We start from the raw sequence: 27175 nt of genomic DNA, 5'->3' as shown, positions 1-27175 counted from the left end.
AAGTCTTAATGGCAAAGGAAAGTTAAAAGCATATACATGAAGTACCTCTGCTTATACTGGTAGAAGTTCTAATTATTAAATAGTGGTAGAAACCTACATTGATTTATTACTCAGACTTAGTGAGGGACATCTAAATATCATCTGTACCACATCAGCAATACAGTGATGACCAGAAAGAATCCAGCGTGAGAAAGGAAGCTATTTTTCTGCTATTAAACCACAGTTCATATGCCATTATATATGGTAAAATCCCCAGCAAACATATAAAAAGCTGACCTCATAGATTTGTAGGTGAACAAGAGAGCAGAGACAAAGCAGCAACTTTCCTCAGAAAAAAAGGAGAATATTTCTGTACTGTGTAGACTTTGATGCAAGCAAAAAAAAAAAATTGGCCCAGCATTTTGCCCCAGATGCATTTATTAATACCCCTTAAAACAACACTTGTGTAGCAGTCAGTCTTTTTCAAGGAGTAAAAGAGCACGAGGCTGGAAGGAGGTGAAGCTGGAAGTAGGAGCTCAGCAGCTTTAGTTAGGCTGGGAGAGGACATTGCTTTGTTCCACTGCCTACAGACACCCAGCTGCCTGGGATATGGCCACATTCCCTACAGGAGAGAAGCTCAGTATCTGGAGGCCCTCAAAGATCAAGTACAACTTTTCAAGGTCAGATCTACTGAAACAGTGGATGAATTGAGATCGAAAGATTTATAGAGGTGGCATTTTGTTCATCACAAGAGGCTATTAAGGCAACTTGGTAACCATGGGTGAGAAGCAGAGCCTCAACAGAATAAAAAAAATGGTTGAGACATAAAACAAAGGGAAGAAATAAACAGCCAATTCTTATTACAGGATAAGATTAATAGCAGGGAGTGCCACAGGTCTTGGTACCAGGACCACTGCTCCATAAATTTCCTTAAGAACCAAAGCCATGAAGAAACAAGAGCCGTGAATTAAAAAAAAAAGGCAGTAACAGCAGAAAATGAAAAAAAAAAGTGAAGGCTTGACTCTACTGTTATTGAATTGAAAAGCAAAATCTCATTTTATTCCAGTCCAGCAGGACTGTGTCTTTTTTTTGGCCACAGCTAAGTTTAAGAATGAGAATAAGCAATTCTAGGATTAATAATTAAGAAGCAGGTAACTGTGTTAGTAATACATAATGGAATGTTAAAATAATTCCATTCAGCATTAAGATTTAAATTTATGTAGCATTTTGATGAAAAAACCCCAACACAACCTTGTGGAAGGAGGATGCAATGAAAGTGGAGCAATCTGACTCTATGCTTTTTGCCAGGAGATCTATTTGTTGTGAAAAGAGCTGGGAACAATACAAGAAGTCCTGAGCGATTGCAATGCAAATGATGCAATGTCTTAATGCAATCAGCAAAGTAAAAACCAGTCAAAACTTACTTTTACAATTTATTTACTTAGACAAGGGTAGAGCAAAATATCAAGAATGTTATCTATGAAACTTTCTGAAATGAGGACAGAGATATTTTAATGGTTTCCCTTGAGTCTGGGAGGATTGTGTGTGATTACCTTCCTCCAGGCTTTGGCTGTTTGAGCAAAAGCTGCTCAGAGCAGTACCCGACTGCTTTCCCAGTTACAATAATGATGCTGAGCATTCTTGAACGACCTTTAAAGAACTTTATTAGCACTGATAAAACACTCACTCTGTATGACCTCAGTAAGGTACAATGAGTATAAAGATTTGATTATTTTGTTTAGTAACTGATGCCCCTGATGCTCCTTCCCAAACAAGTATGCTATTAATTTTATTACTTAATAGGAGGGTATCATTAGAGACTTTTTTATCTCATCAAGTTGTTATTAAATCTAGCTGCCCCAGAGATTACATAGAAAGCAACATAACACAAAAAGATTCTATATATTTTTGATATCACCAGCACATCTTTTCAAGAAATCATTGGCTACTTGACCAAGCCACCTGAATTTAATTACTACCATCCCTAAAAATGCCCAAGCAAAACAACAAACGCAAATTAACACAGAAAAACACACAAAACCCTGTTCTAATGGGAACACAACTACCTTATAAAGGGGATGAAGAGAGTTTCAACAGAAAGTACCAAACCAATCCTGAAGAGATGTCAACCATTCAGCATGTGATCTTGACAAAGGTCCTAATATTTACAGGAAGAAAAGCCCTTGTGCTACTGAATTATAATCAAATGCTATAGAGAGTGGCATTTTCACTTTAAAACAAAGGAAGTGACAACTGTCTAAGTGAGAACTTCCTACTTAACAGAAGTAAACATGAACAGTTTAAATTATGCATTTTTCTTCCAAAACCTGACAAGGATGATACTGTGTATGCCATTTTGACAAGTGATAAAGTTTTAAGGATGCTGCTTTAGGTAAGCACCAAGTATTCTGCAGTTAAGAAGCTGTACAAATATAATTTTCTACTACAGTACAAACTCTCACCAACAGATTGTCACACACATGTAGCTCCTATGGAAAAATATAACTACATCTGTAGCTTCTAAACAGTGTCACGTTTTGTATCAGTTATTTGCCATACACTTCTACAACACTAATCTTACCAGCAAGATAGTGAATGTATCCTTTTCCTGACACAGTCTGCAGCCACTGTGAGGTAATGTACTCTCTGGGGCATACATTTACACTTAAGACAACTATTCGAGCCAAAATGCCAACTCATTTTAGACTTAAGCCTACTCCAGTAGAAAGCAGCCTTTGTAATGAAAATTGACCATAAACACGCCTGAGCCTCTGCACGTGAATAATGTTGGCTAACACAACAGTTAGCATTAAACCGTATGAAATAAAGTTATCAGCAGTTTTCATAATCAATAAACAAGGTGCAGATTATTTTTATCTGTTAATTAAAACTTTAGCCATACAACATATTTCTAACATAAATGTGAGCTGCCTTATAATAATTGGTGTCTCAGGAAAGTCAGCTTGTTTTACCATTGCTAGTAGACTGGTCTTTTTGCCACACACAAGACACTAAGAATATGCATCTAAGTAGATATGAAATTTTGGATGTACATAATTATTCATGTTATTCCAAGTACCCCTTCAGACTGAACACAAATTTTGCATACTCTATGGCCTTCTCTGGTGAAAAAATTTGTCTTTCTCACTAAAGATTTAAATGGAAATGGATCCTTCTCATTAAGAACAGTTTATTCAAGAGCACAGAGCCCCAGAGAAAGGTAACCTAATGAAAGACTTTCTCTCCTTCCCCCCATCTTCCCTTTTGGATCGAACCTCGACCAACTTGCTGAACTTCTACACAAATGACAAATAAGCTGTGGCATTGAAACCCATTAAAAAAAAGGAAACCAAACAAAAAAACCACCATCAAGCTTTTGATAACTGAAGCTTGACCAGGAAGAAGAGATATTTTTGACAGAACACTATTTCTGCAGGATGTTGTTGAACTCTCTTAAGTAACATGTTCTAGCCAAGAAACACATTGCCTGCCTCCTAATTCAGCTCTCAGATACTACAAAAGGGGTTTAATCACTTCGAAATAACTTGCAAAGCTATCTGAGCTGCCTTCAGGTGACACAACTGGAGAGTTGAAACCATTTTAATGCATATTTATCTCTCTGAAGCTTCTAGAAAGATTATCTACCAACAGAGGCAATATATGTATCTATTAAATTTGTCTTTGAGGCACCAGATAACAATTAGGTCTGCATATTTAGAGGAATAAAAAACGACAAACAAATCTTAAATCCTGCAGAAAATGCGTTCTCATTTAAGAAAGTTTGCTTCTACTTCATATGTAAGTAAATTTTTTTGCACTGCAAATATTAGTTAATGCAGTAAGACTGTAACAAAAAGAAGCTATTAATGTGGAAAAGAGAAGTGAGAACAGCTACCATAAAGATCCCATTGTGTTGGGCTGTATATTGTGGTATTTATAGCTTGACCACAAATGCAAGTGTGGCAAGTCTTCACCTTTTTTTTTTCCCCTTATTTTCTTAAATTCTCAGCATTTTGCAGCATATACCAAGGATTTCTTAAAATGACCTGACTGGTTCCTATCTATTACACAATCCTCAAAGATCTGCAGACTGTATAAAGCAATATGTAAAGTGTTACTCTTGCAAGACAAGTAAGTGAAATCAAAGAACCAAATCCCGCTCATGACAACATCACACTGTAAGTCAAGAAAAGTTCCTTGAAAGCCAAGAGAAGCTCCTGGAAAACCATACCTGGCAGAAATTACTGGGCCAGAAAAATTCAAACCTCATTTTCTTGTATACCACTATGCATTTACTGTGGTATGAGTTCAGGCATAACAACAGAACTTTCCAATACAGCAAAAGGACAGGGAGCAGCTATTGGGTGAAGAGTACAAAGGAGTCTTTCTGCATATCTACTTTCTAGTCATTTTATTCTTCCCATAACCCAAGAAATGTATTACAACCTCCAATAAAAAGGTGATTTTGTAGACAGTCTCAAGCACAGCTCACCATATACTGAAACAATGGATATAAGACAACCAATCCATTCTCTAAAAAAGACTACTTACATTATTTTTTCTTTAATTTTATAAAAAAAATCTCCAAGAGAAGCAAATTGGCAGTAAGCATTACAGGCTAAAATAATCAACCAAAGCAGCAAAAGAAATAAAAATAGTAATTTTTGAACAACATAAGCCATTTTGCTCACTACATAGTGACTGTGTAAAAGACAGCTGCATCAAATATTCATCATCCACCATTCAGTTTTGCCTTATAGATGCTGAGATTCTTATACAGGATCTCAGTTCAACAGGTGCAGTAAGGTTAATTCTATGAGAGTCTGCTCTAAAGAAAAGTCTGCTCCCAAGCTTCGTAAGAAAACACACCCAAGCCACCGCACATGGCCTCGGGTGAGCGGGGAGGGGAGCGGCGCTGCTGTACTGCGAGCACAGCGCTGCCCAGCAGGCCTAGCCGGTCGCGTTTGGAAGGAGCACGAAGCTTCTCCCGGCCACACAGGAGCTCTCGGAGGAGCACGGGGCCTGCCCGGCTCAGCTCGGCACGAGGCTCCGGCCCGGGCTGCCCTCAAGCGAGTCCGGCTGCGGGCCAAGCGCAGCGCCGAACCTGCCGAGCCGGCCACGCCGGGCCCCGGGGTGACCCCCGCCCTCTGACAATGCCTCTGGCAGGGAGACGAGCTCTGGGCGGGCCCTCTGCCACTCACCGAGCCCCAGCACCGGGATGCTGTGGCCGCTGGCGACCGGCACCGTGGGAACACCACCGGGCCCGGGCCTGCCCTCCGCTGCCATGACCCGGGACTACAACTCCCAGCGGCCCCTGCGCCCAACGGCGCCGCGGGCAGCCGGGAAACGGGCGAGAGGAGCCGGGAAACGAGGAACGAGGGAGCGGGGAACGAGCAGCTGGAAGCCAGGCTGTCCCCGGACCTGGGGCCAGGTCCCGGCGTGCGGCGCCCCGGCTGAGCCCGCTTCCCTCGTGAGGCAGGTGGCGGCTCGGGCGCGCTTCCCGAGCATGCTGTACCTGGTGGGGCTGGGCCTGGGGGATGCCAAGGACATCACGGTGAAGGGGCTGGAGGCCGTGCGGCGATGCCGCAGGGTGTACCTGGAGGCCTACACGTCCGTGCTCACCGTGGGCAAGGAAGCGCTGGTAGGTCTGGCCACAGGGCCCGAGGCCTCTCGTGCCACGGACATGGGGCGTGCTGGGGCTGGTGGGTCCGTGGGAGAAATTAGCGGTGCCCGCTCTTGGGAGAAATATGTAAGTGACCTTCACATACTGTGTTTTATAGGAGAAAGTGTTTTGTTACCTGGCAAGAAGACTGCAGCAAAAATAAAATGTTCCTTCCTACAACTGTTGGTACTAGTTTTCATCTCAAAACCTACCAATATATGCAGACCGTGAGATACTGGAGGACTTGGTTAGAAAGTGTCTAATCTGTTTCAAAACAACAACAAAAAAAACCAACCCAAAAGTCATACCAGAAAAATACATGTTTTGAAGCCCTGCACTTCTGTATCAGCATGAGGTGTTTAGGCATGCCTGCTGGGAATAGCAATTTGATTATCTCACATTTCCACGTTTCCACGTGCCTCACCGTGTTAGTATTCCCAGAAAAGGCACAGTTCAGTCAGAGAGGGGCTGTTGGACATCGTGGAAATAAAGTTTTTGTTAGTATACACACCTGATGGAAGACAAAATGGTAGTAAAAATGTGCAAATTGTAACTCTGAGGAGTTTATCGATGTCACAGAAAGATGAAGTTTATAGTATAGCTGCCCACAGACCAAAGATCTTGCCTCTGAATAAGCTGATTCTCTCTGAGTCTTGAGTGCTGTATGGCCATAATGCACCTGTATGCAGAGCTGCATGTACATAGAGCATGTGAGACTTACAGCCTGTAATCAGCGTTAAATGGTTTCCATATACAAGGCAGGCTCGAATATATAATCTGTTTATCTGCTGTATGAAGATATGCTCTGGTTTTGTTTCTTTTCGTTACACTGAGGCAGTCTAAATTGTAGTCAGTCCATTCAAAACAAAGTGTTCTTTGTGGTTGTTTGATAGTTGTAAAACTGTTAAATGGAAAGGATTACCTGGAGATTTTTACTTTTCAAAATGAGCATTAGCTATCAAAAGAAAAATTAATGGATTCCTATCCATCTGAAAATAAAACACGGAATAATAGGAAAATGCTGACGGTTTTTGATGTGGTTATTTTGGGTTTTCTTATCGTATTACTGTTTTAAGTCTTTTGCAAACCTTGAAATGCCGAAGATGACATAACTGGGGAAAAAAGATCAATAAAAACGAAGTAAAAATGTTGTCTTACCTGAAACACCTAAGAAGGAATATAGGAATTAATAACCTAGTGTTTATAATACAGCCTGGTTTACATACAAGTGACAATGCTGAATAGTTTATTTACTAATCTGAAGGTCAGCCAGGAAAACTCTCAAGAAGTAAAGAGCAGATCTTTGCCTGCAGAGACTTCCCAGAAGTCCTCCTGTGTTGGTGGTATTAAAATCAGGTCATAAAATTCAAATGACAAGACTTGCTTGTTTATTGGGTCGGCCTAAAATGTTTATTAAAAGTTATTTGATGTTGACCATCCAAACTGGCCCTGAGTTTAGCGAAAGAACTGTTTGGACCCAGTGACCTCCCAGCGAGTCTACATTTTACTTTTTATATATTCTCTACTTAGCTTTGATTAGCATTGTGGAGCAGTCTCAAAGCATGCAAATAGATTCTCTTGGATGCAGCCAAACTGAGAGGTGTGTTCCTGGCACTGCACCCAGGCTGTTCTGGAACGTGCATTTGCTCGCAGTGTTGGGCCAAAGCCAGCCTGGTGCAGTGGCAGCCCATGGAAAGGGACGTGTTCTGTTGTTATGGAGTGCTCTGCTTCACAGACCAGCTCCCCTTGTGCTGATGTGCAGCTGGGCTGAGGTACCTAATGAAAACCAGTGGGGTGTCAAAATGTGCTGGAGTTGGTTTAGTACAGACCTCAGCATTACTCCAGGGTGACTGTCAATGGTTCCGAGTCACAAAAGCAAGATTTGCCTACACATTTATTTGGTCACCCTCTTTGCTGAATCTGTACAGATTGCAGCCTGTTTCACGAGGAAAATAATATCCAGATTTTATGGAGTTAGGAAACCCTAAAAAATGGGCAGGAACTTATATTCAGGAAAGGAAATGTAACCTGGTAACAGAGGTCCCATACCTATTATTCTTGGTATGGGATGGGTTTTTTTATGGAAGCACCACTCCACTACTGTACAGGTTTGATAGTTCTCTTGTCAGTTCACTGTTCTGTGTGGACCAAGAAGTCACAGAACTCAGAGGAGAACCTTTCTGGGTGATAACTGACTTTAATAGTTTTATCAATTTATTAATATTCTTAATACCACACAAATTTGGTGACTACCACTTAGAACAAAAACACCTTTCTTGATCTTTGCCCTGGAAAAAAAATTAATCATGTAAAGAGCATGTAAAATGCATGGTGACACACGACATGGCAGATGTTTTCAATATGATCAGAAAACATGTTCTAGAACTAAATGAAGTTTCCTTTACATGTGTGAAGTTGATTCTGGAAATAAAGATATTTAAAATGCACAAAGAGATACAAGGATTACTGAGCTGCTGAAGAAGAATTAAGGACACGATCAAATACATGTTTACCTGTACCCTTGGTTAAGTACTTCTTAAAGAGAACTCAAGATGAAGGATTAATATGAAGTCATTCCTTAGATGTGGTTAGCTAAAATGCACTGAGGAAAAATCTGAGAGAACAGGTTGTGGTGTAGCTAGTGTGGTGTTTGTACCTGGTTTGGTGCCAGTATTGTAAGCAGCCTAGGAGCTGCCTTACAGCAGCAGGTTAAATGAACTCTGATGGAGTCCACCCAGGGACCCTCAGTGTGCAGGTGTGACTGAGCTGCTGGAGGTGCAGTTCTTCAACTAACACAAAAAGCATGGAAAACCAAGTCAGTATCAGGATAAAGTTCACATTCACTGATTTTTGTCAGCTCAGGAGCTGCTTTAAGGGAAGCTCAGGTGTCCTTGCAAGCAGAGGTGAGGTTCTCCAAGACATGGAGCAGGCTGCTGGCGAGAATAATGAAGTTACCTATTCCAGTGTCCATTGGCTGTGTTCCTGAGTGAGCACCCAGAGACATACAAAAACATTCCTAAGTGTCCTATTTTGATGTTTATAATTAATTTCAATTTCTAGGAGGAGTTTTATGGAAAAGAATTGATTTTGGCTGACCGAGAAATGGTGGAACAAGAAGCAGATAGCCTTTTAAAGGAAGCTGATGTTTGTGATGTCGCGTTTCTTGTGGTTGGTGATCCTTTTGGGTAAGACAGAGCAATGTTTTAATTATTGCTGTAGCTTCATCACTCTTTTTTTCAATAGGAAGAAGCCAACTCTGTAATTCTTTATGAGGAAACTGATTTTCAGACCAGAAACATTTTTTGTGTCTGTATATTCCTTATTGTATTAAAATAGACATACAGCTGTCTACACTTTGTCTTGCTTTGGAGTTTCCTTGCCCAGATGTCCATTATAGATAGGAATGTGGACCCTTCAGCATGCATGAATCTTTCCTTCAGCAGATACTTACAATTTCATTCATTATCATTTTATTCTCTCTGCTTCCTTTTATAACAAATGCTTTGCCTCATGATTTATCTGCTAACAGAAGAAATTCTAAGTTATCACATGAATAAGAAATGTGCCGTTTTGGATAAATATTCTTTTAGTTGCTGTTTGTACTTATAAACTGCAACTTTTATACTCAGTTGTTTCAGAATCAATGCAGATTATTGGTTGTATCATCTGGTTTAATATATTCTAGTTTTAAAAATCACTTATGCCATTATAAATGTCTTCTCTGGTTGGTTTATTAAGCCTTTTGTTTCCACTTTTTACTCCTGCTGGAAAGTATAGTCTTTTTCTATGACCAGAAGGAACTCCTTCTGTCTCTTTGGTCAGGCATCATCAATCTGTAATGTCAAGCCATGCAGAATAGCTTTTCATCTCCAGCTGGTGATGCAAGATTTACACCACAGTGTTAAGGGGCACAAGAAAAATGAAATCTGAGCATCTTATTTGTGAGGGAAAAAATGGAGTTTATGATAAAAGGAGCAATGTGCACATCTGTCAAAAGCTGATAATTTATGTAAATACAGGTTGAAGGCAATTGGCAAGAGAATACTGTATTAAACTAATTCTGGGCAGATGACCCTATATTTCAGAAATATTAATTATACTTGCAGTCCATGTTTATGTTAAAACTAGGATTCATGCAGAGTGTAGAGCCATGTTACCTGTACCCTTGTGCTCTGATCCAGTGACTGATACAAGTACACAAGATGAAAAAAACAAACTCCATGGATTGAAATGTAGCTGCTCATTGTAAGCAGTATTCTGATCTGCCTCGGTTATCATTAGTTTCAATGTCAAAATATTTCAGTTCTGGTTAACATACTATGTAATTGTTAAAAACTACCTTTTTTTTTTTAATGAGTTGCTTCTCTGTAAATGTTTATGTTCTTATCTCTTACTATTGCAGCTAGAACTGCTCCTAGGCTCTAACCTAAGGATTTAGGGGCTTGTGAAGTTTCTAGGGCAGAGTACTGAATGTTTCTGTCCTAAGAGAGGCCAGAGGGGAGGAGGGTAGAAGCCACTTGCACCTGATCACAGACTTTCAAGTCTATTTGCAGGTGAGCAGAGTACTTGGCAGCCACAGGAGATGCCAGGTATTGGTGGTTAATGGTTAAAGCAATAAAGCATGCTGTGCCCTGTCATCCTCATTGTTGTTCTCTTCGAGTTTTTATCTCACCCAGGGATGTGCTACAAGAACCTGACAACTTTTGTAGTACAATGGAAAGTCCACCACGCTAGGCTGGTGTTAACTTTCGTATTATTACTACCCATAAAACTTAACATCTGTATCAGTGACAGAAAATACTGCTGTAGTTTTGGGCTCTGGAGGGATGACTCCGTGAAACTTTTCCTGGTATTAGCTGAGTGCTCCTAAGGGCACTTCTGCCTTTAGCTACAGTCATTATAGACAGATCTACTGGGAAAAAAAAAATACTGACTGGAGCAAATTTTAGTGAATAAAGCCAGCTGATCCCTTGGTCAGTATTAGCATAACCACAAAATCCTCCAGTGCTCCTTGTCCTTTGTATGTGCAGGGAATAGCACAAAGCTGTAAAACCAGTCTCCTCCTAGAGCAGACATTCTTAAATCACCTTTGCTTCTGGAAGTCAGGAGCAATGTTAGTGTAGTAACTAAAGTATTGGTTCAGATCACTTTACTGCCTTCTTCTAGGTCTGGGAGAATGTTTTTAGATTTCCCAAATTCACATTCCTCTTTTTTTTTTCTTCCACTGAAATGGATTTCTTTTTTAAAATATTGATCTTTACTGCCTTGCCAGCTGCTGCCACATTTGTGTTCCAGTCTGAAGCACCTGATCTGCTCACTGGGTGCTGGTCAGACACACAGCACTGAAATTATCAGGCTAAAACCAAGGGAATTCTGCCAGGATAACTAAACAAGGCCAGGGTGAAAGCAATTTTCCTAGTTCATTGTTCTGATGGCCATATGTTATTTCTTTCTTTTCTTCTTTGGAATGGCTACACAGAAGTGTGTGGTGCATCTTGGAAATGAGATGTCTAAGGTCATTGATCAGGTTTGATAAATTTAGGCAAGGAGTAGGTGCATTTTCATATTTCACATACATATAAGCTACATATAAGCATACATACAAGCAAAATACATATGTGAACATTGTTGCAGTTCAAAGATTTGCTCAATCTGTATGCACTGACCATTTTAGAAAGGCTCAAATCTCAACTGCTTAACTGTAAACGCAGTAATTCTTGCAGCAGTCACTGCAAAGTGTTTATTTAGTCTTAGACCTGGAGCTGAACTTAGCTCTGTTTGAAACTACAGTATTCTTAATTTTTTTCAGAATAAACTTGATCACTTAGATTTAGGCATTGTTAATTTGAGTAATGTGGATTAAATATTATAAAAATTGATTCAGTCTGAGGATGTTTTTTCTAAGTAAATGTGCAGTTCACCTCTATCTGTTCTGAGTTTTTGTCTGAGCATGGAGCTTTCCTGGCACACACTGGTGCAGGTGAGAGAGGGCCTGGCTGTGCAGCCAGTAACAAAATCCTGGAGTTTTGTGGAAGTTTGTGCCAGAGTTCACCTTTACATTTCAACGCATGTTCAACAGACACCTGCAGAAGACAAAGGGTGCCTGGAGCTTTCCTTTTCAAGTACTTGCCAAGGCTACTTTATAAAGTAGCAGTTGTAATACTGATGCAGTTTTAATGATGCCAGAAAGCTGCAAAGAGCTGTACCATACTGAGAATGCCTGACATTTCAGCTGGGGAAAATGACACATAGAAGCTTTACTGGAGTTTTTATTTTCCTGTAACCACTATGATATTGTTGCCATTTTGCCACCTCTGCATTGTCCTTATTGTGAAGATTTTAATTTTATTTCAAGACAAACTACAGTGCTAGTAACATTTAGTAACATCACATTTTCAATGTTTAATTCCCTTATTTTCTTACCACAGGGCCACGACACACAGTGATTTAGTGCTACGTGCAGTAAAACTGGGGATTCCTTACAAGGTCATTCATAATGCTTCAATAATGAATGCAGTGGGCTGCTGTGGTTTACAGGTAACGTTTTTGTATATGCATGTATGTTATTTCACAGCTGCTAAGCTTAGAATTAGTGAGCTCTTCTACTGCTGTGGCAGTGCATGTTGCAATCCTAACTTTGAAGATCTGTACACTTAATGTTAGAATTTTTTAACATTCTCTTTTAGCATGCCACATGTCAGCAAAAGCCCCTTTCAATGAGCTCATATGAAAATGAGTAGTAACACTTCTGTTCTTCTCTGCTTTCTAACTTCCCTCTGCCCCAGGAGCCTTTGGTATTTAAAGTTGTTTTACAGATAAAGGTTTGCTGATGTTGGCTTCCTTCTACTACTGATGGTAGAATTAGGTATCAAGTAATACCTGGTACGTTTTTCTTAAATAAGGTTGTTATCCTGTAGAGAGCTATGTTGATCTTGTCATAAGAAATATATGCACAAGCCTGCATATACATCCAACTCAGATCATAACTAATTCCAAAGAGTGCATCTTGAATATGATGCACTCCTTCTTTATTAAATTTGATCTCCACTTTCTGCCCAACTGATGTGGTAGGAGGGATTTACCTAGCCAAGGACTAGTAAAACAAATGACAGGATTTTTGCATCTTCAATAGCTAAAGTAGAAAAGGCCCAGTGTTCCTCAAGAAAATACTTCCTTTTACACATGTTTAGGTCCATTATTACTTTTACTGCATGTGACAGTGTATAAATCATAACTAATCACATATAAATGAGATGAAGCTTCTCCCTCGTTTCAATTCATCACTTGAACATAGAACCTGCCTTCTCAAGGTTCAGAATGGTTCCCTGTGTGTGGGACCCCTAAAACAAGTTCCCACTTTACAAACGCCAAAAGCAAGCACAGGAATGTAAATGTACTACAAGTAGGGGCTTTGAACAATAACTTTACATCACTGAAGGAGGAATTCCTTCCTAGCAGTACACAAAGGGACATGATTTAATTTCAGCAAACACCTGGTACCTTTAAATTTCCACTGACTAACTCTTAATACTCCAAACTCCATTCAAATAATAATGCTGGCCAACAGCAGAAAATCTGTTGCAATGAGTTTGTGTATTATCTTTGGTTTTGATTAGAAATCTGAGTGTCTTGACTGACCTGGCTCAAAACCAATGTAGTGACACCTATCCTGTTAGCTAATGCTAAAGAGAATGCTGCACAGCATTCACACTCTTTATAATTCTTCTTGTGAGCACTTTCTTAGTGATACCTGCCTAATGCTGCAAGACTTGGGCAAAATTATCTTTTGGGAAGGAAATAGGCTTCTTGGTGTCTAAAACCTACATGTACAGCAGACAGATAGCAGCTGTTGCATGACTGCACTTACTGGGGTGGGTCAAACAGGAGTTGTAGCTGGGCCCACCCTTCCCCTTTTGGCTTGATGGTGGTGCAAAGTATGCCTCTGCTGTCAGGCTGTTGGCAAGTAGTTTCTACTACTTGCCCTCTTTTTTACTGATCTCTTACATTCATTAGGAAGGAAGATGCAAGACCCAAAGAGGTTTTTAAGTTTTCTGGAAGTCTGTTGCCCCATAGTTCAGCCTGGCATAGGAAGGAGGAGTATAGAGTTTTTAGGTTAATTGAAAAAAAAAGACCAGAAACCTAACGTGAGTATACTATAAACAGTCCATAAGATTATTCACATATGCAGAGTTTTGGAGATTAGATTGCTGTTTCCTTATCCCATACTGAAGGGAGCAGACCATGAAGGAAATGTGAGGTTATTCACTCTGGCATTAGTCCCCTTTTCCATTCTGGCTTGGGAGGGGCTGCTATCTCCTAAGTCAACATTCCTGTTGTCGTATAAGGCATTTTAGGAAATGGTGATTGTATTACCAGGCAGAATATAACCAGTTGTATGTTAAACTCTTGATTGCTCCTTACTGGCATAAACAGGAAGTTTATTTATCAAGCTTTTGTATCTTACAAAAAAGCAGCTTTTGATTACCTAGAGTTGTGTTGGAAGTTTTTAATTTCTTTCAAAAGCCTTTACGTTCATGGCTGTCTCCTGTCATCAATTTAGTATTGGAGTTATTGTGTCTCAAATTGTAAAGTTCCTGTCAAGTATAGGGGGGATTCCTCTTTTGCTTCACCACAGAAAAGGCTTTGCTTTTTTTCTTGTTTTAATCTGATTGTGATACAAACCCTCTCTCTTTCTTAGTAGAGAAAAACAGGAAACACCTTTATACGCCGTTCAGAGCTATGTGCGTACTGAGCTGTAACTGCTGATTAGGCTGTCAGTGAAATGCAGCTACAGCACAGTCTGCTCACAAAAGAACAGCCCTGGTCATCACAGCAATGTTTCTGTGCAGCCAACAACATTCTGGTACTGTGCAGTTTCCCTGTACAGTGATTTAGTAAAGTTGGTAGAGCATCAGTGATGGTTTGTTACCTTCATTCCATAGCTGTAGTTCTTGCCAAATAATAAAGAGGGGTGCATATCTATTTTCAAATATTTTTTTAACTGTCTTGTTCATTTAAAAGAATTAGTGAGGCTGTTTTGGAATACTGAAGAAAAGAGTGGGGTTTTAATTTTGAAAATTAAACTTCTTGGAAGCTCTCACAGATTGTTTAACTGTGCTGGAATAGTATAACTTAGCAAAGTGGTAGTCTGACTGTGCATAAAGCTCTGTGATTTGCTGTGCCTCTCTCTTTTACACTGTTTTTGCTGTGCTTCACTGTAGCAGATTTTTTCTTTCCAAGGCTGAAGAAGCTGTTTTCCCTTAAAAACAAATTAATAGGGTTATGGGAGAGAAGCCAAGAAAAGTGCTCCTATGTCAGTGCCTCTTAGCATGTTCTCTGCAGGTTCACCTCCCTTGTCTGGAGTCTGCCACGTGGGTGTGTTTGTCACTCTGGCTCCTGTTGTAGTGTGGAACCACCACCAGTGAGAACAGTCAGACACTTTGGTATCTGCACACACTGCCAGGGAAGCACAGGCTTTACCTGTGCCCACTCTCAGTATTTCAGAATAAAGCTGATTACTAAGGCTTTTAGCCCTAGAATAAAGAGGCAGGAAACTGAGGATCTCTAATTTGCATATTTTCCCTTCCTTTCTAACCTGCATGACATCTGGATTGGTTTGGGAAGGTCACTGGCCAGAGTGGTGCTGTTAGGACAGAATTCTCTCTGACCCAGTGCTGGCTATGTGTCCTTGAGGTAGAATTATTGGTGGTCAAACACATCCGGAGGAGTATGCATCATGCTGAACTGTGGTAAGTGTGAAGGAATGATGCAACTGGAAATGGCTTAGGTCATGGCATTAACATAAAGAAAGAGGATTGAGAACTGAAGTGCAAAGCTGGAGTCAAGTCACAGGATGAGATAAAAGGCTAAAATGAGACACCCATTTCTGAGTGGTGTTGCTCGTTTTGAAAGCATTTGGTTGGGTAGCTAGGAAGAAAACGTGTTATAACAAAGAGCTGCCTTTCCTTTGAGATGTACCCACTTTCCACCTGAATAGCTTCAGAACAAACACGTGCATGAGCCCTTGTTTCTTTCAGTGACGCATCTCAAGTTTTTTGGTTTTTTGTTTGCCGGCCACTTAATTCTTGTTAAGACAATTACAGTTAGAAAATAGAAAATAGCCTTTTTGCTAGCAGCTGATCACTTAAATGCAAAGTCAATGCTTATTGTGTTATTTTTGAGTCTTTACTGAACAGTTGAGTACATTTCCAGTGTCAAGTTGAAAAATACTGCTTAAAGATGTAGAAGCTGAAGGATTCTATCATTAATTACTGTGCTCATAGTCAAACAGAAACCTTGTAGTAGCTGCAGGATTGGAGCCTCTGAGTCCCACCCTTTCTGTGTGCCTTAATCTTCAAAACTACTCTTTGCACTAATAGGAGGGACTTTACACAAAATGACTGCCTGTTAGACTGTTTTCCATCACTGATTGTTTATTTCAGTTACTACCAGCTTCTGAGCCTTTAAGAAGTTGGCATTTGTTTTTCAAGCCAATTAAAGGTTAAGTCAGTGCTAGTCACACTACTTCACTACTCACAATTGCTGTCCAACTCAGTGCCATTTGTCACCAGCAAACATGACTCAAAAATATCTATTTAATCAGATTTGGGTTTTTTTTTTCTTTTAGATATCTTAATTTCATATTAGTAACATAAGTCGCCTTCAGGGCAGGAAGGAAACATTGCTTGATATTGATGGAAAGAATCTTAGAAGGTTTTTAAAGATAAGGTGACATTACCTTGGGGCTCGAGCCCTCTCCTATTCAAGTTTACTTTCTCAGTATTTTGATAGCTGAATTATGTTCTGCTTGTGGAGTGGTTATTTCCTAAGCAGATCCAAGAGGCTGCCAAAGCAAAATGTGCTCGTCCCTTCAACTGATTTTATGTGATTTTCTCAGCTGCCTTCTGAAGATTGCAATTATGTGGAGTGGGTTTCCCTCAGCCAAATGTGTTTTCTTCACAGTTCCTCTCTCTCTGGCATGTACTAAGGAGACTGGAAGTTTTTGGGACAGCTTGGGCGATCTCTTGGCTTGCAGTACAAAAAAGAGTCAAAGCCACATATATGTGAATGGTTAAACATTTCAGTTTCACGTGAACGTTCTCATGGGAGGCATTTGAAGTTGCTAAAGGTCTGTGGTACTAAATAAGGTAGTGTAAATGGCTAGAGCTAGGCTTGTGGTTGTTTCATGTGACCAATTCCAAGCAAAAACAAAGATTGAATGATTCTTGGTACCTCTTCGTTGACAATTGCACTACTTCTTAAGCTGCTATCAAGCAACAATATTTTATACAAAGAACAGTAGGAACCCTTTAATTTGATGTACATGGTCAGGAGGGTTGTTAAGAGGTTAGGGAGAATAAAGGGAAAAATCTGGCTCAGGTTCCTTATCTTTGAGGATGAACATTGCATAGCATCACATCAGAACCCCTATGACAAAGATAAAGAAAATATGTCTTAGCTTTTCTGGGTATGCTCATTGGGATCTATCAGGAAGTAACCTGGGATAATTCAAGGTGCTCTGCAGTCTCTAAATCCATTGAGGAATAGTTTTAGGAGGAAAAGCCTCTTAGTTCCTACCAGTGGGTTGTGATTAGGCTGAGAAGTGTCTGAATAATTCACCTGTGTTTTGAGAACCATCTGCAATGTAATCCATGACCAGAACATAGCTCCATAGCATTTCAGCCCTGCAGGTCTCAGGTGTTTGGTTGTGAATGGTGGCAGGTCTGAAGAATGCAGTAGCTCCTTCTTTTGGGAAGAACCCCAGACGTGTCACCAGTTCTGAAGCTATTTGAAATATTAGGAAAGGAGATAGGTTCATATGTGAAAAATTGCTGTGTCACCATGGAAGCTGATACAGCAATAATTCTGGGAAAGATGCTGTAAAAATAGATGTCTGTGTTTTGAAATGTTTACTTCTTGGTTTCTCTGCAGCTGTTGGCCAACTGACCTTTAATATTATTTTGCATCTTCTCTCCTGCTTGCTTTAGTACTTTTTAGAGGGGATGGTGGATCTTCCTTTTTTAATTTCCCTATTTAGTCTCAGCTTGTTCTGCCTTCTGTGTCCTAAATTTTTGTGGTGATTGACCACATCATTATTTCAAGTGAGGACAATTGATCAGGACAGTTTCAGGTGTCTGATATCATTCAGACTGGTTTTGAACAAAGTAGCTCAGCAGTTCCATTGAAATTCCACTTGCATGAAGACTTTCCAAGGTGAGATCATGGTGCAGCACTTTTTCTCTCACAGTTCATTCTGGCCTCTCAATTTGCAATCAATTCTGCTTGTATAAAAAAAGAAGTAAAATAATAAATAGAATTAATAGAATAAAATACTAATAGAAAAGCACCAAAAGTTGTCAATCATTCTTTCATATCATGTGTGTAAATAAAATAGGAAGTTATATCTTGTTCTGAGGTGATGTAACTGTGAGTTGAAGAACAGCTTTCTGCTGGATTTTGTGAGGCAGAAAACTCTAGCAGCAGGGCATTGCCTCAGAGAGTTCTGACTTCCTTTGCTGACCTGAGTTATTGCATTGCAAAATTTGAGTTCACAAAGTTTTGCTTAAGCCAGTTACTGCTTGGGGGGAGGGTGTGGAGAAAGGGGTATTTCCAAAGACTAAGGTCTTTCAAAATGACCTTTTGAAACTTTTCTGTGAAGTTTTTGAGCATTGAGAAGGTAAGAAGTTTCGTTTCCAAGCTGTAAACATTAAATATCTGTCCAACCATTTCACTGCAACCCTTTGAAATTCTGGCACTTTTGTGCCTGAGCAGAATGCAGGCACTCTAACAAATCTGCTCCTCAGTGCAAGTGTGATGCCTGAGATGTTTGGGCTTGTACAGAACACACACTGCCCACTCCTGAACCCCACGTGCTTCATGTAGAGTGCAGCACACACAAGTTGGCTGTGCAATTTCGTTTGCTGTTGCCTCTCTTTAGAGCTGTGCCAGCCACTGTACAGCCTGATCCTGTCTCTGCAAATGCACACAGCTCATCATCTTACTGCACTCATGAACAATCTCAAAGCATGGCAGTAGTCCCTTAGCTGTGTTGTAACACTCCTTGGTTAACAAACATGTCAGACAACTCTATTTCACTCTATTTCAGTGAAAAGCATGATTCCTGGAGTTTTGGGACCCTCTGCAGCCTCTTATGGTTGGTGGAAAGAATGCTTTTTAATTTCAGAGGATCTTGTCAGTGGACCTGCTGTCTTCTGTAACTCCTGAATCCTTAGGATAATGCAATTTTTGGCATTTACTGCTCTCTGCTGCAAGGATTTTCCTCAGATACTTCAGATACTTCATGCACGAGTTCAAGAGATGGAAATTAGAACACAGCAGTGGAAACTAAATTAGGAACAAATTGAATTCTGCATGAGGTACAGGGAGAGCATTTAAAGTGTAAATTCTTATACAGTCATGTGTTCCTCCTTTAATGCAGGCTTGCCCTGGTGAAGAGCAGTTCCTATGTTTGCTTAAATGTCACACATCTGCAGAGATCAAATGCTGGATGAGAAAGAAATACTGGTTTGTGTCTGTAGAAGTGTTTGTAAAGTAATTGGTTATAAGTATTCAAGCCCAATAGAGGAATCTGCTTACTACTTCAGTTCCTCAGCATTCAGATTGATGGTGTACCAGAGACTTTCCAAAGTAGTATTCCTCCCTCTGTAATTTAAAGTAAAATATGTGTGCATTAATCCTAGGAAATCTGTTCTTCACAAGTTTAGTTAGTATACTGAGGGGTATAAACTGCAAAAGCATTTCTAGGAGGTTAATAAAATATGTCCCACTCTATCTTATTGGTCTAGAAACTACTTCTGTGCTTTCCAGATGCTGAGAAAACAGGAGTATTTTTTTGAGACAGTAAGTACAGTTTTGTATGATATCAATACTTCATTAAGGTATTCTGAAGGTATTTCTACTGAATAGAAAGGCAATTTCCAACAAAGGTGTTTTACTCTTTTTTGACACCTAGGCTTCAGTATTAATGCAAAACCCAGTAAATAAAAGAGATTAGTGAATGACTGGCAGGGCTTGTACAAAAAAGGATAACTTACTTAACTTCTTGTTGGCAAAGAGGATGGAGAATCTTTGAAATGAGTAATGGAAAAGAGAATGATAACAATCGGAACAAGCACTGTAGGCTATAAAGTTGAATGTCCAACTCATTCCTAACATGTGGCAGAGTGGTTAAGGAGTTCTGATTCTCAACAAAATACCTCTCAGATAATAACATTTTTCCCATTTCTGCACATCCTTTCCTTTCCTAAGGTTATCAAAATGCCAAAGGGACAAGGTAAGATTTGATTAATTGAGGCCACTTTCTGTCCTGAACAAGGACAGCTGCTTTAGGGAAGTGGCTGCCGTGGTTTCAGGTGCTGATGGGAAGCACTTAGGTTGGTGTCAGACATTGTAGCACTTGTGGAAGATTGCAGGAATGCTACCATGGAGATTAAACGTATCTTGCTCCCAGATGCTCTAACAGTGAAGGGGAGAAACTTCTTGTACTAATAGTGTTTCTACAGATTTGGTACAAAATGGGTATGAGTTCTAGGCAGCCACATGAAAAATAGGCAAAGCATAGTTTGATTTTATTTTATTTTTTCCATTTTCTAGAACACAGCCTTGAAATAGCTAGCAAGTTACATCAGGAGCAACTTATTTGGTTCAACCTGTATTTACTGGAAGAACCTTTAGGTTGTGAAATGTACAGTATGTTCTTGTCCTTGTGCTAGAAAGAAATACTTAAAAGAGGAAGTGTTTTCAGTTATATTCCAGGAATCTTGGAATAAATTTTTTCAACACGAATGGTTAAAATTTGAACTTTTGAAAATAAATATGTTTCTGCTGTGATTCAAGTTTTGCTCTACCAGCATAAAGGAGTTAAAGCCGCAGCCTATGCCACAGTAGCAGAAGGATGTATAGGGGAATCCTCACGTGGCACAGGGCTGCCAGAGCTGCTTCTACACAGGGTCCTCTGCCAGAGCACACACAGTGCCTTTGTCTCCTGTTGTGGGCTTGGAAAAGCAGCTTTTCCTCCCAGGAGTACAGAGAAAGTAGGAAGTCCATGTAGCTGTTGTTTCTCTGGTGGGCTTGAGCAGACAGAATATTGCCAAGCTGTAAAATCCATCTGGGGTGACCCCATTCCAGAGCTAAACAGACCAAAAGTGATGCATGGTTTTCCCCTATTTCAGGGCAAAAACTGCTTCTAAGCCAAATACTGCCTTAAGTTACATATGACTTTCAGTTTTGCATCACCAGAGATGATTGGCAAGACTATTGCTTCAAATGTCTTCACCAAGATGAGGGACTTAGGGTAGTGAATGTGTTAAGACTGAGAACAGAGTCAGTGAGTATGCCTGACATAGCATCTGCTAGCAGTGTTCTGCTAGCAATATTCTTACCATATGTGCATAAACCATGTTGTACCTCTCTGCTTCCTGCACAATCTGTCTTCAGATCTTCATATCCACTGTCTCTTGGGACTGTAATTTCTTTTGTCTGCTAGAGCTTCCATCTGCAGCAAAATGCCATTTCAATATAAACACTACTGTATCAGTAGAATCAAAACATTGAATTATGGTATTATTCAAAGCTGTCTAACCTTAACGAAAGTAAGAAATAACAAATAATAATTTTGGTGCTAATCTTACAAAGTATTTGCCTTTAAAAGAATTAAGTAACAATAGAAAGTATATTGAAAGTTATTAATGATGCATTGGAAAGTTGAATGCAATAAAACCTTTACAGGTAGTTAATGACTTGGTCTTTAACATGATTGCATGCTCATATTTTCTTATTGCACATGTGTGTTACTGCATTTGCTCTGTTTTACAGTTGTACAATTTTGGAGAAACCGTTTCCATAGTGTTCTGGACAGATACATGGAAGCCAGAGAGCTTCTTTGACAAGATTGAGAAGAACAGGCAGAATGGAATGCACACCCTGTGCTTACTTGGTGAGCAGCAGCCAGTCTCCTGCCTTTTAGTCTATGCATTGAGTGTTTACCCAACTGACTAGATCTCCAGATAAGCAAATGTAATATTGAAAAGGTGATAAACTTCTGAACTGAAAGTGACTTCATGGATGTAGAAGCAATTTGGTAAACTGGGCACTTAAGATCTTAGGGTTTTGCATTTTAACTCCTTTCCTCTGAGTCACTTTGTTTAGAAGTTGATTATGTAACAAGGAATCTTATCCAAGGTTAAAAATGTATCCAGCTTTTAGAATGATAATTTGGGCAGGGGGGCATTTGAGTACAGGTAATGTTTGAATTCCTCTTGGAAATATTATGGTCAATTTGTTTCATAAAATTGCAGCTGTGCAATGTCCTACCTACCTGACCCCTTCTCTATTTCAGTTTTGCCCAAATCCTTTTTTTTTCCCATAACAGAAGCTTGTTCTAAATTTTGATTGGGACAGGAAGGAAGTGCTAACGAAAATCAGGTTCCTGCCATGACAGTGATGTAATCACTGTCGAGCAGTCACTCTTCTACCTTCTGTGACATAGTGTGGTCATAATTTGAGTAGTCTCAATCAACTGTGTGCTCAAATGTACTAGTACTTACCTATCTTATGGTAAATATCCCTATTTGTATATTTACCAGGATTTTTATTTGACTGTGTTGCTCTGAAATCTGTGTGAAATCTGTGAAATCAACCCCTGTTGTTGGGTAAAATCATGTGCATAAAGTCACAGGATTTTGAGATTCACTAACAGATGAAACAGTACAGTGTGATCCATATTCTAATGGCTAAATATAATAATATTATGATATTAATAATAGCTTAAGTGTTGTTAAAGCTTTACCTACATAGAAAACTAAATAGAAAACTTGTAGGGAACATGTGTTTTAATGTGTTTTGTTCTACAGATATTAAAGTGAAGGAGCAGTCTCTGGAGAATCTCATGAAGTGAGTCATCATTTTGAAACTATATAGAAACACACAGTCCCCCTACAAAGGCTTTTTTTGTACAAGGAACAAAGGTTCTTTGCCCACAGTCTAATACTGAACTTTCCTGCCTTCTCCTCTCGTGCTTCTCGGTGGCCGCTGAATTTTGTTTCTTACAAAGAGTGAAACTCTTTTGTTCTTTGCAATAGGGCCTGGCTTTATTTACAGTAACTGAATGGAATTGCAGCAGAACATGATATTTTTTGTAACTGTTTCTGTAAGTAGCACTAAGTCAGAAAGGGGTAGGCTTTCCTCTTGGTGAATTAAGTGTTATTTCTCTACTGTTCTGTCACCTCCTGAAACAAAAAGATTAATTTTAATATTAAATTAATATTAATTATTTAATATTAATTTTAATATTAAAATATTACTATCTGAAACAGTGTTGTAAATTTATTCTTCTGTACACTGGCTGGAACAGTGCAAAGTGCAGAATACATAACACCCTTCTTAAAGAGTTAAATAAGCAATATACAGAAAATGCTTTTATGCTCATTTAACTGTATTCAAAAAGCTTTTGCCACATCTTACTCATCTCTGCAATCTGTATGTTTTGACAGTGGTGAATATAAATGGCTCCTTTATACACATGCTGTAACTGGTCTAAATTAACATTTGTGAAGTCTCACAGTATCATTGAGGTTTGTTTATTCTGGAGTTTCAAAATAAAATATGTTTGAATCCACAGTTGGCAAAGAAAGCAGCATTTCATTTAAGAATATATTTCTAGTCTGTAATCATCTGTCTACAGGGCATTTAACAGAAAAACAGTTGTATGCCCTTGGTTTTAAGTCTAATGCATCCTTCAGGAGTAGCTGCAAAACCTGCATCTTGCTTCTAGCAGCTGAATTTGCTTTTAGGATCTAAATGATCTGGCAGCTGGAGCCCAGCTGTTTCACAGGTGGGGTGAGAGCACAACAGATTTCTGTATTCTTTAAAAATTCCACTCTTGTCTAAAAGATCCAGCCTGAGAGCCTGGGCCTATTTAAGTTGAACCTGCTGGTCTAGAGGTCTCTTGAAATAAGCTATAAGATTGCTGCGGATAACAAAATGGGTTATATGTGAAATTTCTCTGCTTTTCCTTCCCTGCAGAGGAAGAAAGATTTATGAGCCACCGCGCTATATGAGTGTGAATCAAGCTGCAGAACAGCTTCTTGCTATTATTCAAAACAGAAGGCTCCAAGGAGAAAAACCAGGTATGACTGCACTGCTTCTGTCTGCTACCACCCACCTCCAGTCACACCTCTTGATGAGCCTCTGAACTCCAGTCCCTTCCTCTGACTCCCAGAATTCTGCTCTGCAGTGGATTTGGGCTGCCTTAAATCCTAGTCACAAGATGGGTTTGGCCAAGCTTAAGCACAGCACAGTTCAGTGAGCATTAATGAGGGTGCACTGGTGGCTCCTGGAGGTTCAGTCAAAGCCTCAGTCTGGAAACCCTGCACTGTTTCTATCCATGTGGAACTGTGAGCTCTTTGGGCATTAGAGTTGCAGGAGGCAGAAGGATTCTGATCATTTTAGATCAGTCAAGCTTCAAAAAAAACCTCAGCTCTGTTTTACTTAGACTGGTCACACTCTGCTCTGTGTGAACACCAGCAAGAATATCTAGGTTAACCCAAAGATGCAGAACTGTGATTTTCACCTTGATTCTTAACACTGGTCAAGAGCAAACTGAAAAATTTCTTGAGACCAAGGGTAAAATCACAGCAGCTAATAAAGATGATGCAGTTGTGTCACAAAAATTTTTTCAAACAAATTCATCTAATTTGAATTTACCTAAATGACTAATTTATCTAAATAACTCCTCATTTAAAAAGTTTATTACTTCAAGACAGTTAAAATGAAAATTCCTTCATTTTGCCCCTTACATAGAATGAATCAGAAGCAGCATAGTTTCCTCCAAGTCAACACAATTCCTGAATGAGTTCTTCCTTACCAACATCCTTAAGCTTTATTTTCTTTGAGGAGCAAGTTTCTTTCTAGACTACTTCAATAATTTAATAATTTGAGGTTTAAGAAATCAGTGTATTCAAAATACTTAAACATTAACTTTTTCCCTTATAATAGGACCATTAGTGAAATTAAACATTTAATCTTCTTTCTTACAGAAATTACTGAAAACACAATTTGTGTTGGCCTTGCTCGTGTGGGTGCTCTGGATGAGAAGATTGCTTCAGGCACACTACAGGAGATGTCCACTGTAGAACTGGGTGCTCCACTACATTCCTTAATTGTTACAGGCACTATGCATCCTCTGGAATTGGAAATGCTTAAACTTTTCTCTGTAGATAGTTCCAGTTTTGAAAATAATGCATGTCAAAGGACTACTTAAATAAAAATGAGGCATTTTCATTTTTATTCCATCTTGAATTGCTTAACAGCATAAAGATATTGCTGTGACTATTTAAGACTTGTCTAACTGTAGTTAGACTCCACATTGCTTCAGAGGACAACACTGCAGGAACATGGACCTGCTTTTACCCGAGGCTGCAAACTGCATCAGCTGGGATCAGCTTCTACCCTGCAGATCTCCAGAGGCTTCTATACCTTTGATTCAGGTTATTGGCATCCACACCAGTCTTGGGCATCAGTTGCTGTAGTGCATTAACCAAAGCTACTGCATACATCGTTATAAGTGTATTAGATGCTAAATTTTGCCTTTCAACTTTGCAGAAACTTAGGAGTTCTCTTACCAATAGAAAACATTAGTGTGCAAAACCTGTTATGTCTGTGTCCATCTTTGCCTTGGGAGAGCAAATACAGACAGGTGAGAGTGCTCTAAACCAATGAAAACCAAGAACTTTCCCTTTGGACAGCTGGTGAAAGGGGGGAAGAAGCCACACAGAATTTCTTAGTTCAGAGGATTGCAACTTAAACTAGAACTGCATTTCTTCCTATGTTAATGCAGAAATGTATGCATTTTAGCATTTATGAAGAGCTAGACTCAGCTGCAGCAACCACAATTAACCTCAAACCAAGTCTCAGCAAACAGACTGCAAGAATTCTTTTTAAAATCAGCTTGTAGATGATGGTGGTTGCTATTTCAACTGTTCTTCACAGTATGATGAAAACACAGCAGAACTGTATACACATTTTTTTAAAACTGAAGATTTATTGGAAAGAAAATTGATCCCATAGCTTTTCAGCAATATAGGATATTTAACATTTTATATAGATTGTATTCAAGTAGAAAAGATTACATTAAAAATTTCTTAATATTGCACTTGGGACAAGCCGTGGCTAAGCTACTAATATTAGCATTCCAAAACAAAATCATACATAGTCTTCAGAATTTTAGTGAGCTGCCTTGTGTTACCTGCAAGATTTCTTCACAGGTACTTTGACACACTTTGTTGTTGAACTGAAGCTCACTTCTAAGAGTAATTCCTATAATTTAAAGGTAAAGGCAAGCAATATGCTGTATGCTACCAGGAATGATTTTGGCAATTGCTTCATTCACATTATTTCACACTTCAGCCAAGATACCGTAGCGATTCATTTAAGTGTTATACAAGATCCCAGCATACATGTGAGAGGCTCCAATGCACATGGGAAGTGAAATACCCAGCTCTTTTTACACATTATTTCCGCCAAATTACCACATAGGCAGGAACCTTTTGTGGCTCACTGAAACGGACAAGCAGGTTGAGAAGTATTTGCACACAGCAAGACTCAGTCTTTGCATGCCAGGCACAGCATGGCTGGCATTGCTTCACATTACAGCAGTGTCTGGCCAAGGAAGTCCCCACAGGGATGGGCATTGCAACAAAGCCTGAACAAGGGACAAATCCAAAGGGAACCCCAGCAAGCTGCAGATAAGGATTTTCACAGAAGTGTAAAGGAGGAATTAACTACTGAGTCAGTATTGAGGATCAGAGAGATTATTACCAAAAAAAAAGAAACAAAAAAAATCCTGCTTAAAGGGGTGGAATAATCAAGAATCATAATCTGATGGCTACTGGAGAAAACAGGACAGGATTTATTTATTAACTAAAATTGTTGCTCTGAACTGGTATTTAAAGACTTCATGTCATGAAGAAAGATAAGGGTTTGCATTTTATAAAAGCATGCAATAAAATCTGCAGCGTGTGACTGCAACGGCCATCTGCACTGTAAAGAAAAGCCATGGACTTTACAATTTGTTTGCACACTATGTGCAAAGGATGGAAAACTGCAGTTCAGCAGCTGATTCTCTCCTCTTGTATCCTGTTTACATTCCCAGAACAGGTTCGCTTACAACCGTTATAAAGAGAAACTGTTAATTTTCCTTCACCTTTAAACCCAGCTTTATTTCTTTAAAAAAAAGTAAAATTAAGAATGTGAAGTCACTAAAGTCCATTTTATTAGTAGTAGCAGCTTCAATTTTTGTGTAAAAATAGTGTCAGCAGCTTTTACTAATTCTTTTGCTTTAGTAGGCATTATTACATAAAAAGCAGAGTCGTTTATTTACTTTTCATCTTGGCTTAGCAACTCACAGGAATAACTCAGCTCTCTGTAGGGGCCCTCCTGATGAAAGAAGCCAGTCTATCCAGAGCTGCACACCTACCAGATGAGCCTATAAAGGACCAGTCCTTACTGTGCATATGC

The 27175-nt window shown here is 39.4% G+C and overlaps 2 protein-coding genes across 4 annotated transcripts in view; one reads left to right on the top strand and one right to left on the bottom strand.

Moving 5' to 3' along the window:
• LOC106858469 (putative oxidoreductase ZK1290.5) overlaps nucleotides 1-5301 on the bottom strand; it is a 44352-nt gene extending 39051 nt beyond the window's left edge. For all 3 annotated transcript variants that reach the window (XR_015805441.1, XM_014885159.2, XM_088170066.1), the window contains exon 1: nucleotides 5181-5301. Coding sequence is in view for 2 of the 3 variants with exons in the window: in XM_014885159.2 (XP_014740645.1) it covers nucleotides 5181-5265 (85 nt within the window). In the remaining variant the exon portion in view is untranslated. The remainder of the gene's footprint in view (nucleotides 1-5180) is intronic.
• Nucleotides 5302-5315: 14 nt separating this feature from the next.
• DPH5 (diphthamide biosynthesis 5) lies at nucleotides 5316-25306 on the top strand. Its single transcript, XM_014885125.2, has 7 exons — nucleotides 5316-5620; nucleotides 8702-8826; nucleotides 12070-12178; nucleotides 21476-21596; nucleotides 22513-22552; nucleotides 23684-23787; nucleotides 24697-25306. Exons 1-7 carry the CDS (start codon nucleotides 5486-5488, stop codon nucleotides 24918-24920), a joined length of 858 nt encoding a protein of 285 aa, XP_014740611.1. The 5' UTR covers nucleotides 5316-5485; the 3' UTR covers nucleotides 24921-25306.
• The last annotated feature ends 1869 nt before the right edge of the window (nucleotides 25307-27175 follow it).

The sequence above is a fragment of the Sturnus vulgaris genome, chromosome 9 (assembly GCF_052056855.1).
Source record: "Sturnus vulgaris isolate bStuVul1 chromosome 9, bStuVul1.hap1, whole genome shotgun sequence".
NCBI lineage: Eukaryota > Metazoa > Chordata > Aves > Passeriformes > Sturnidae > Sturnus > Sturnus vulgaris.
This window is presented reverse-complemented; position numbering and strand designations above follow the sequence as displayed.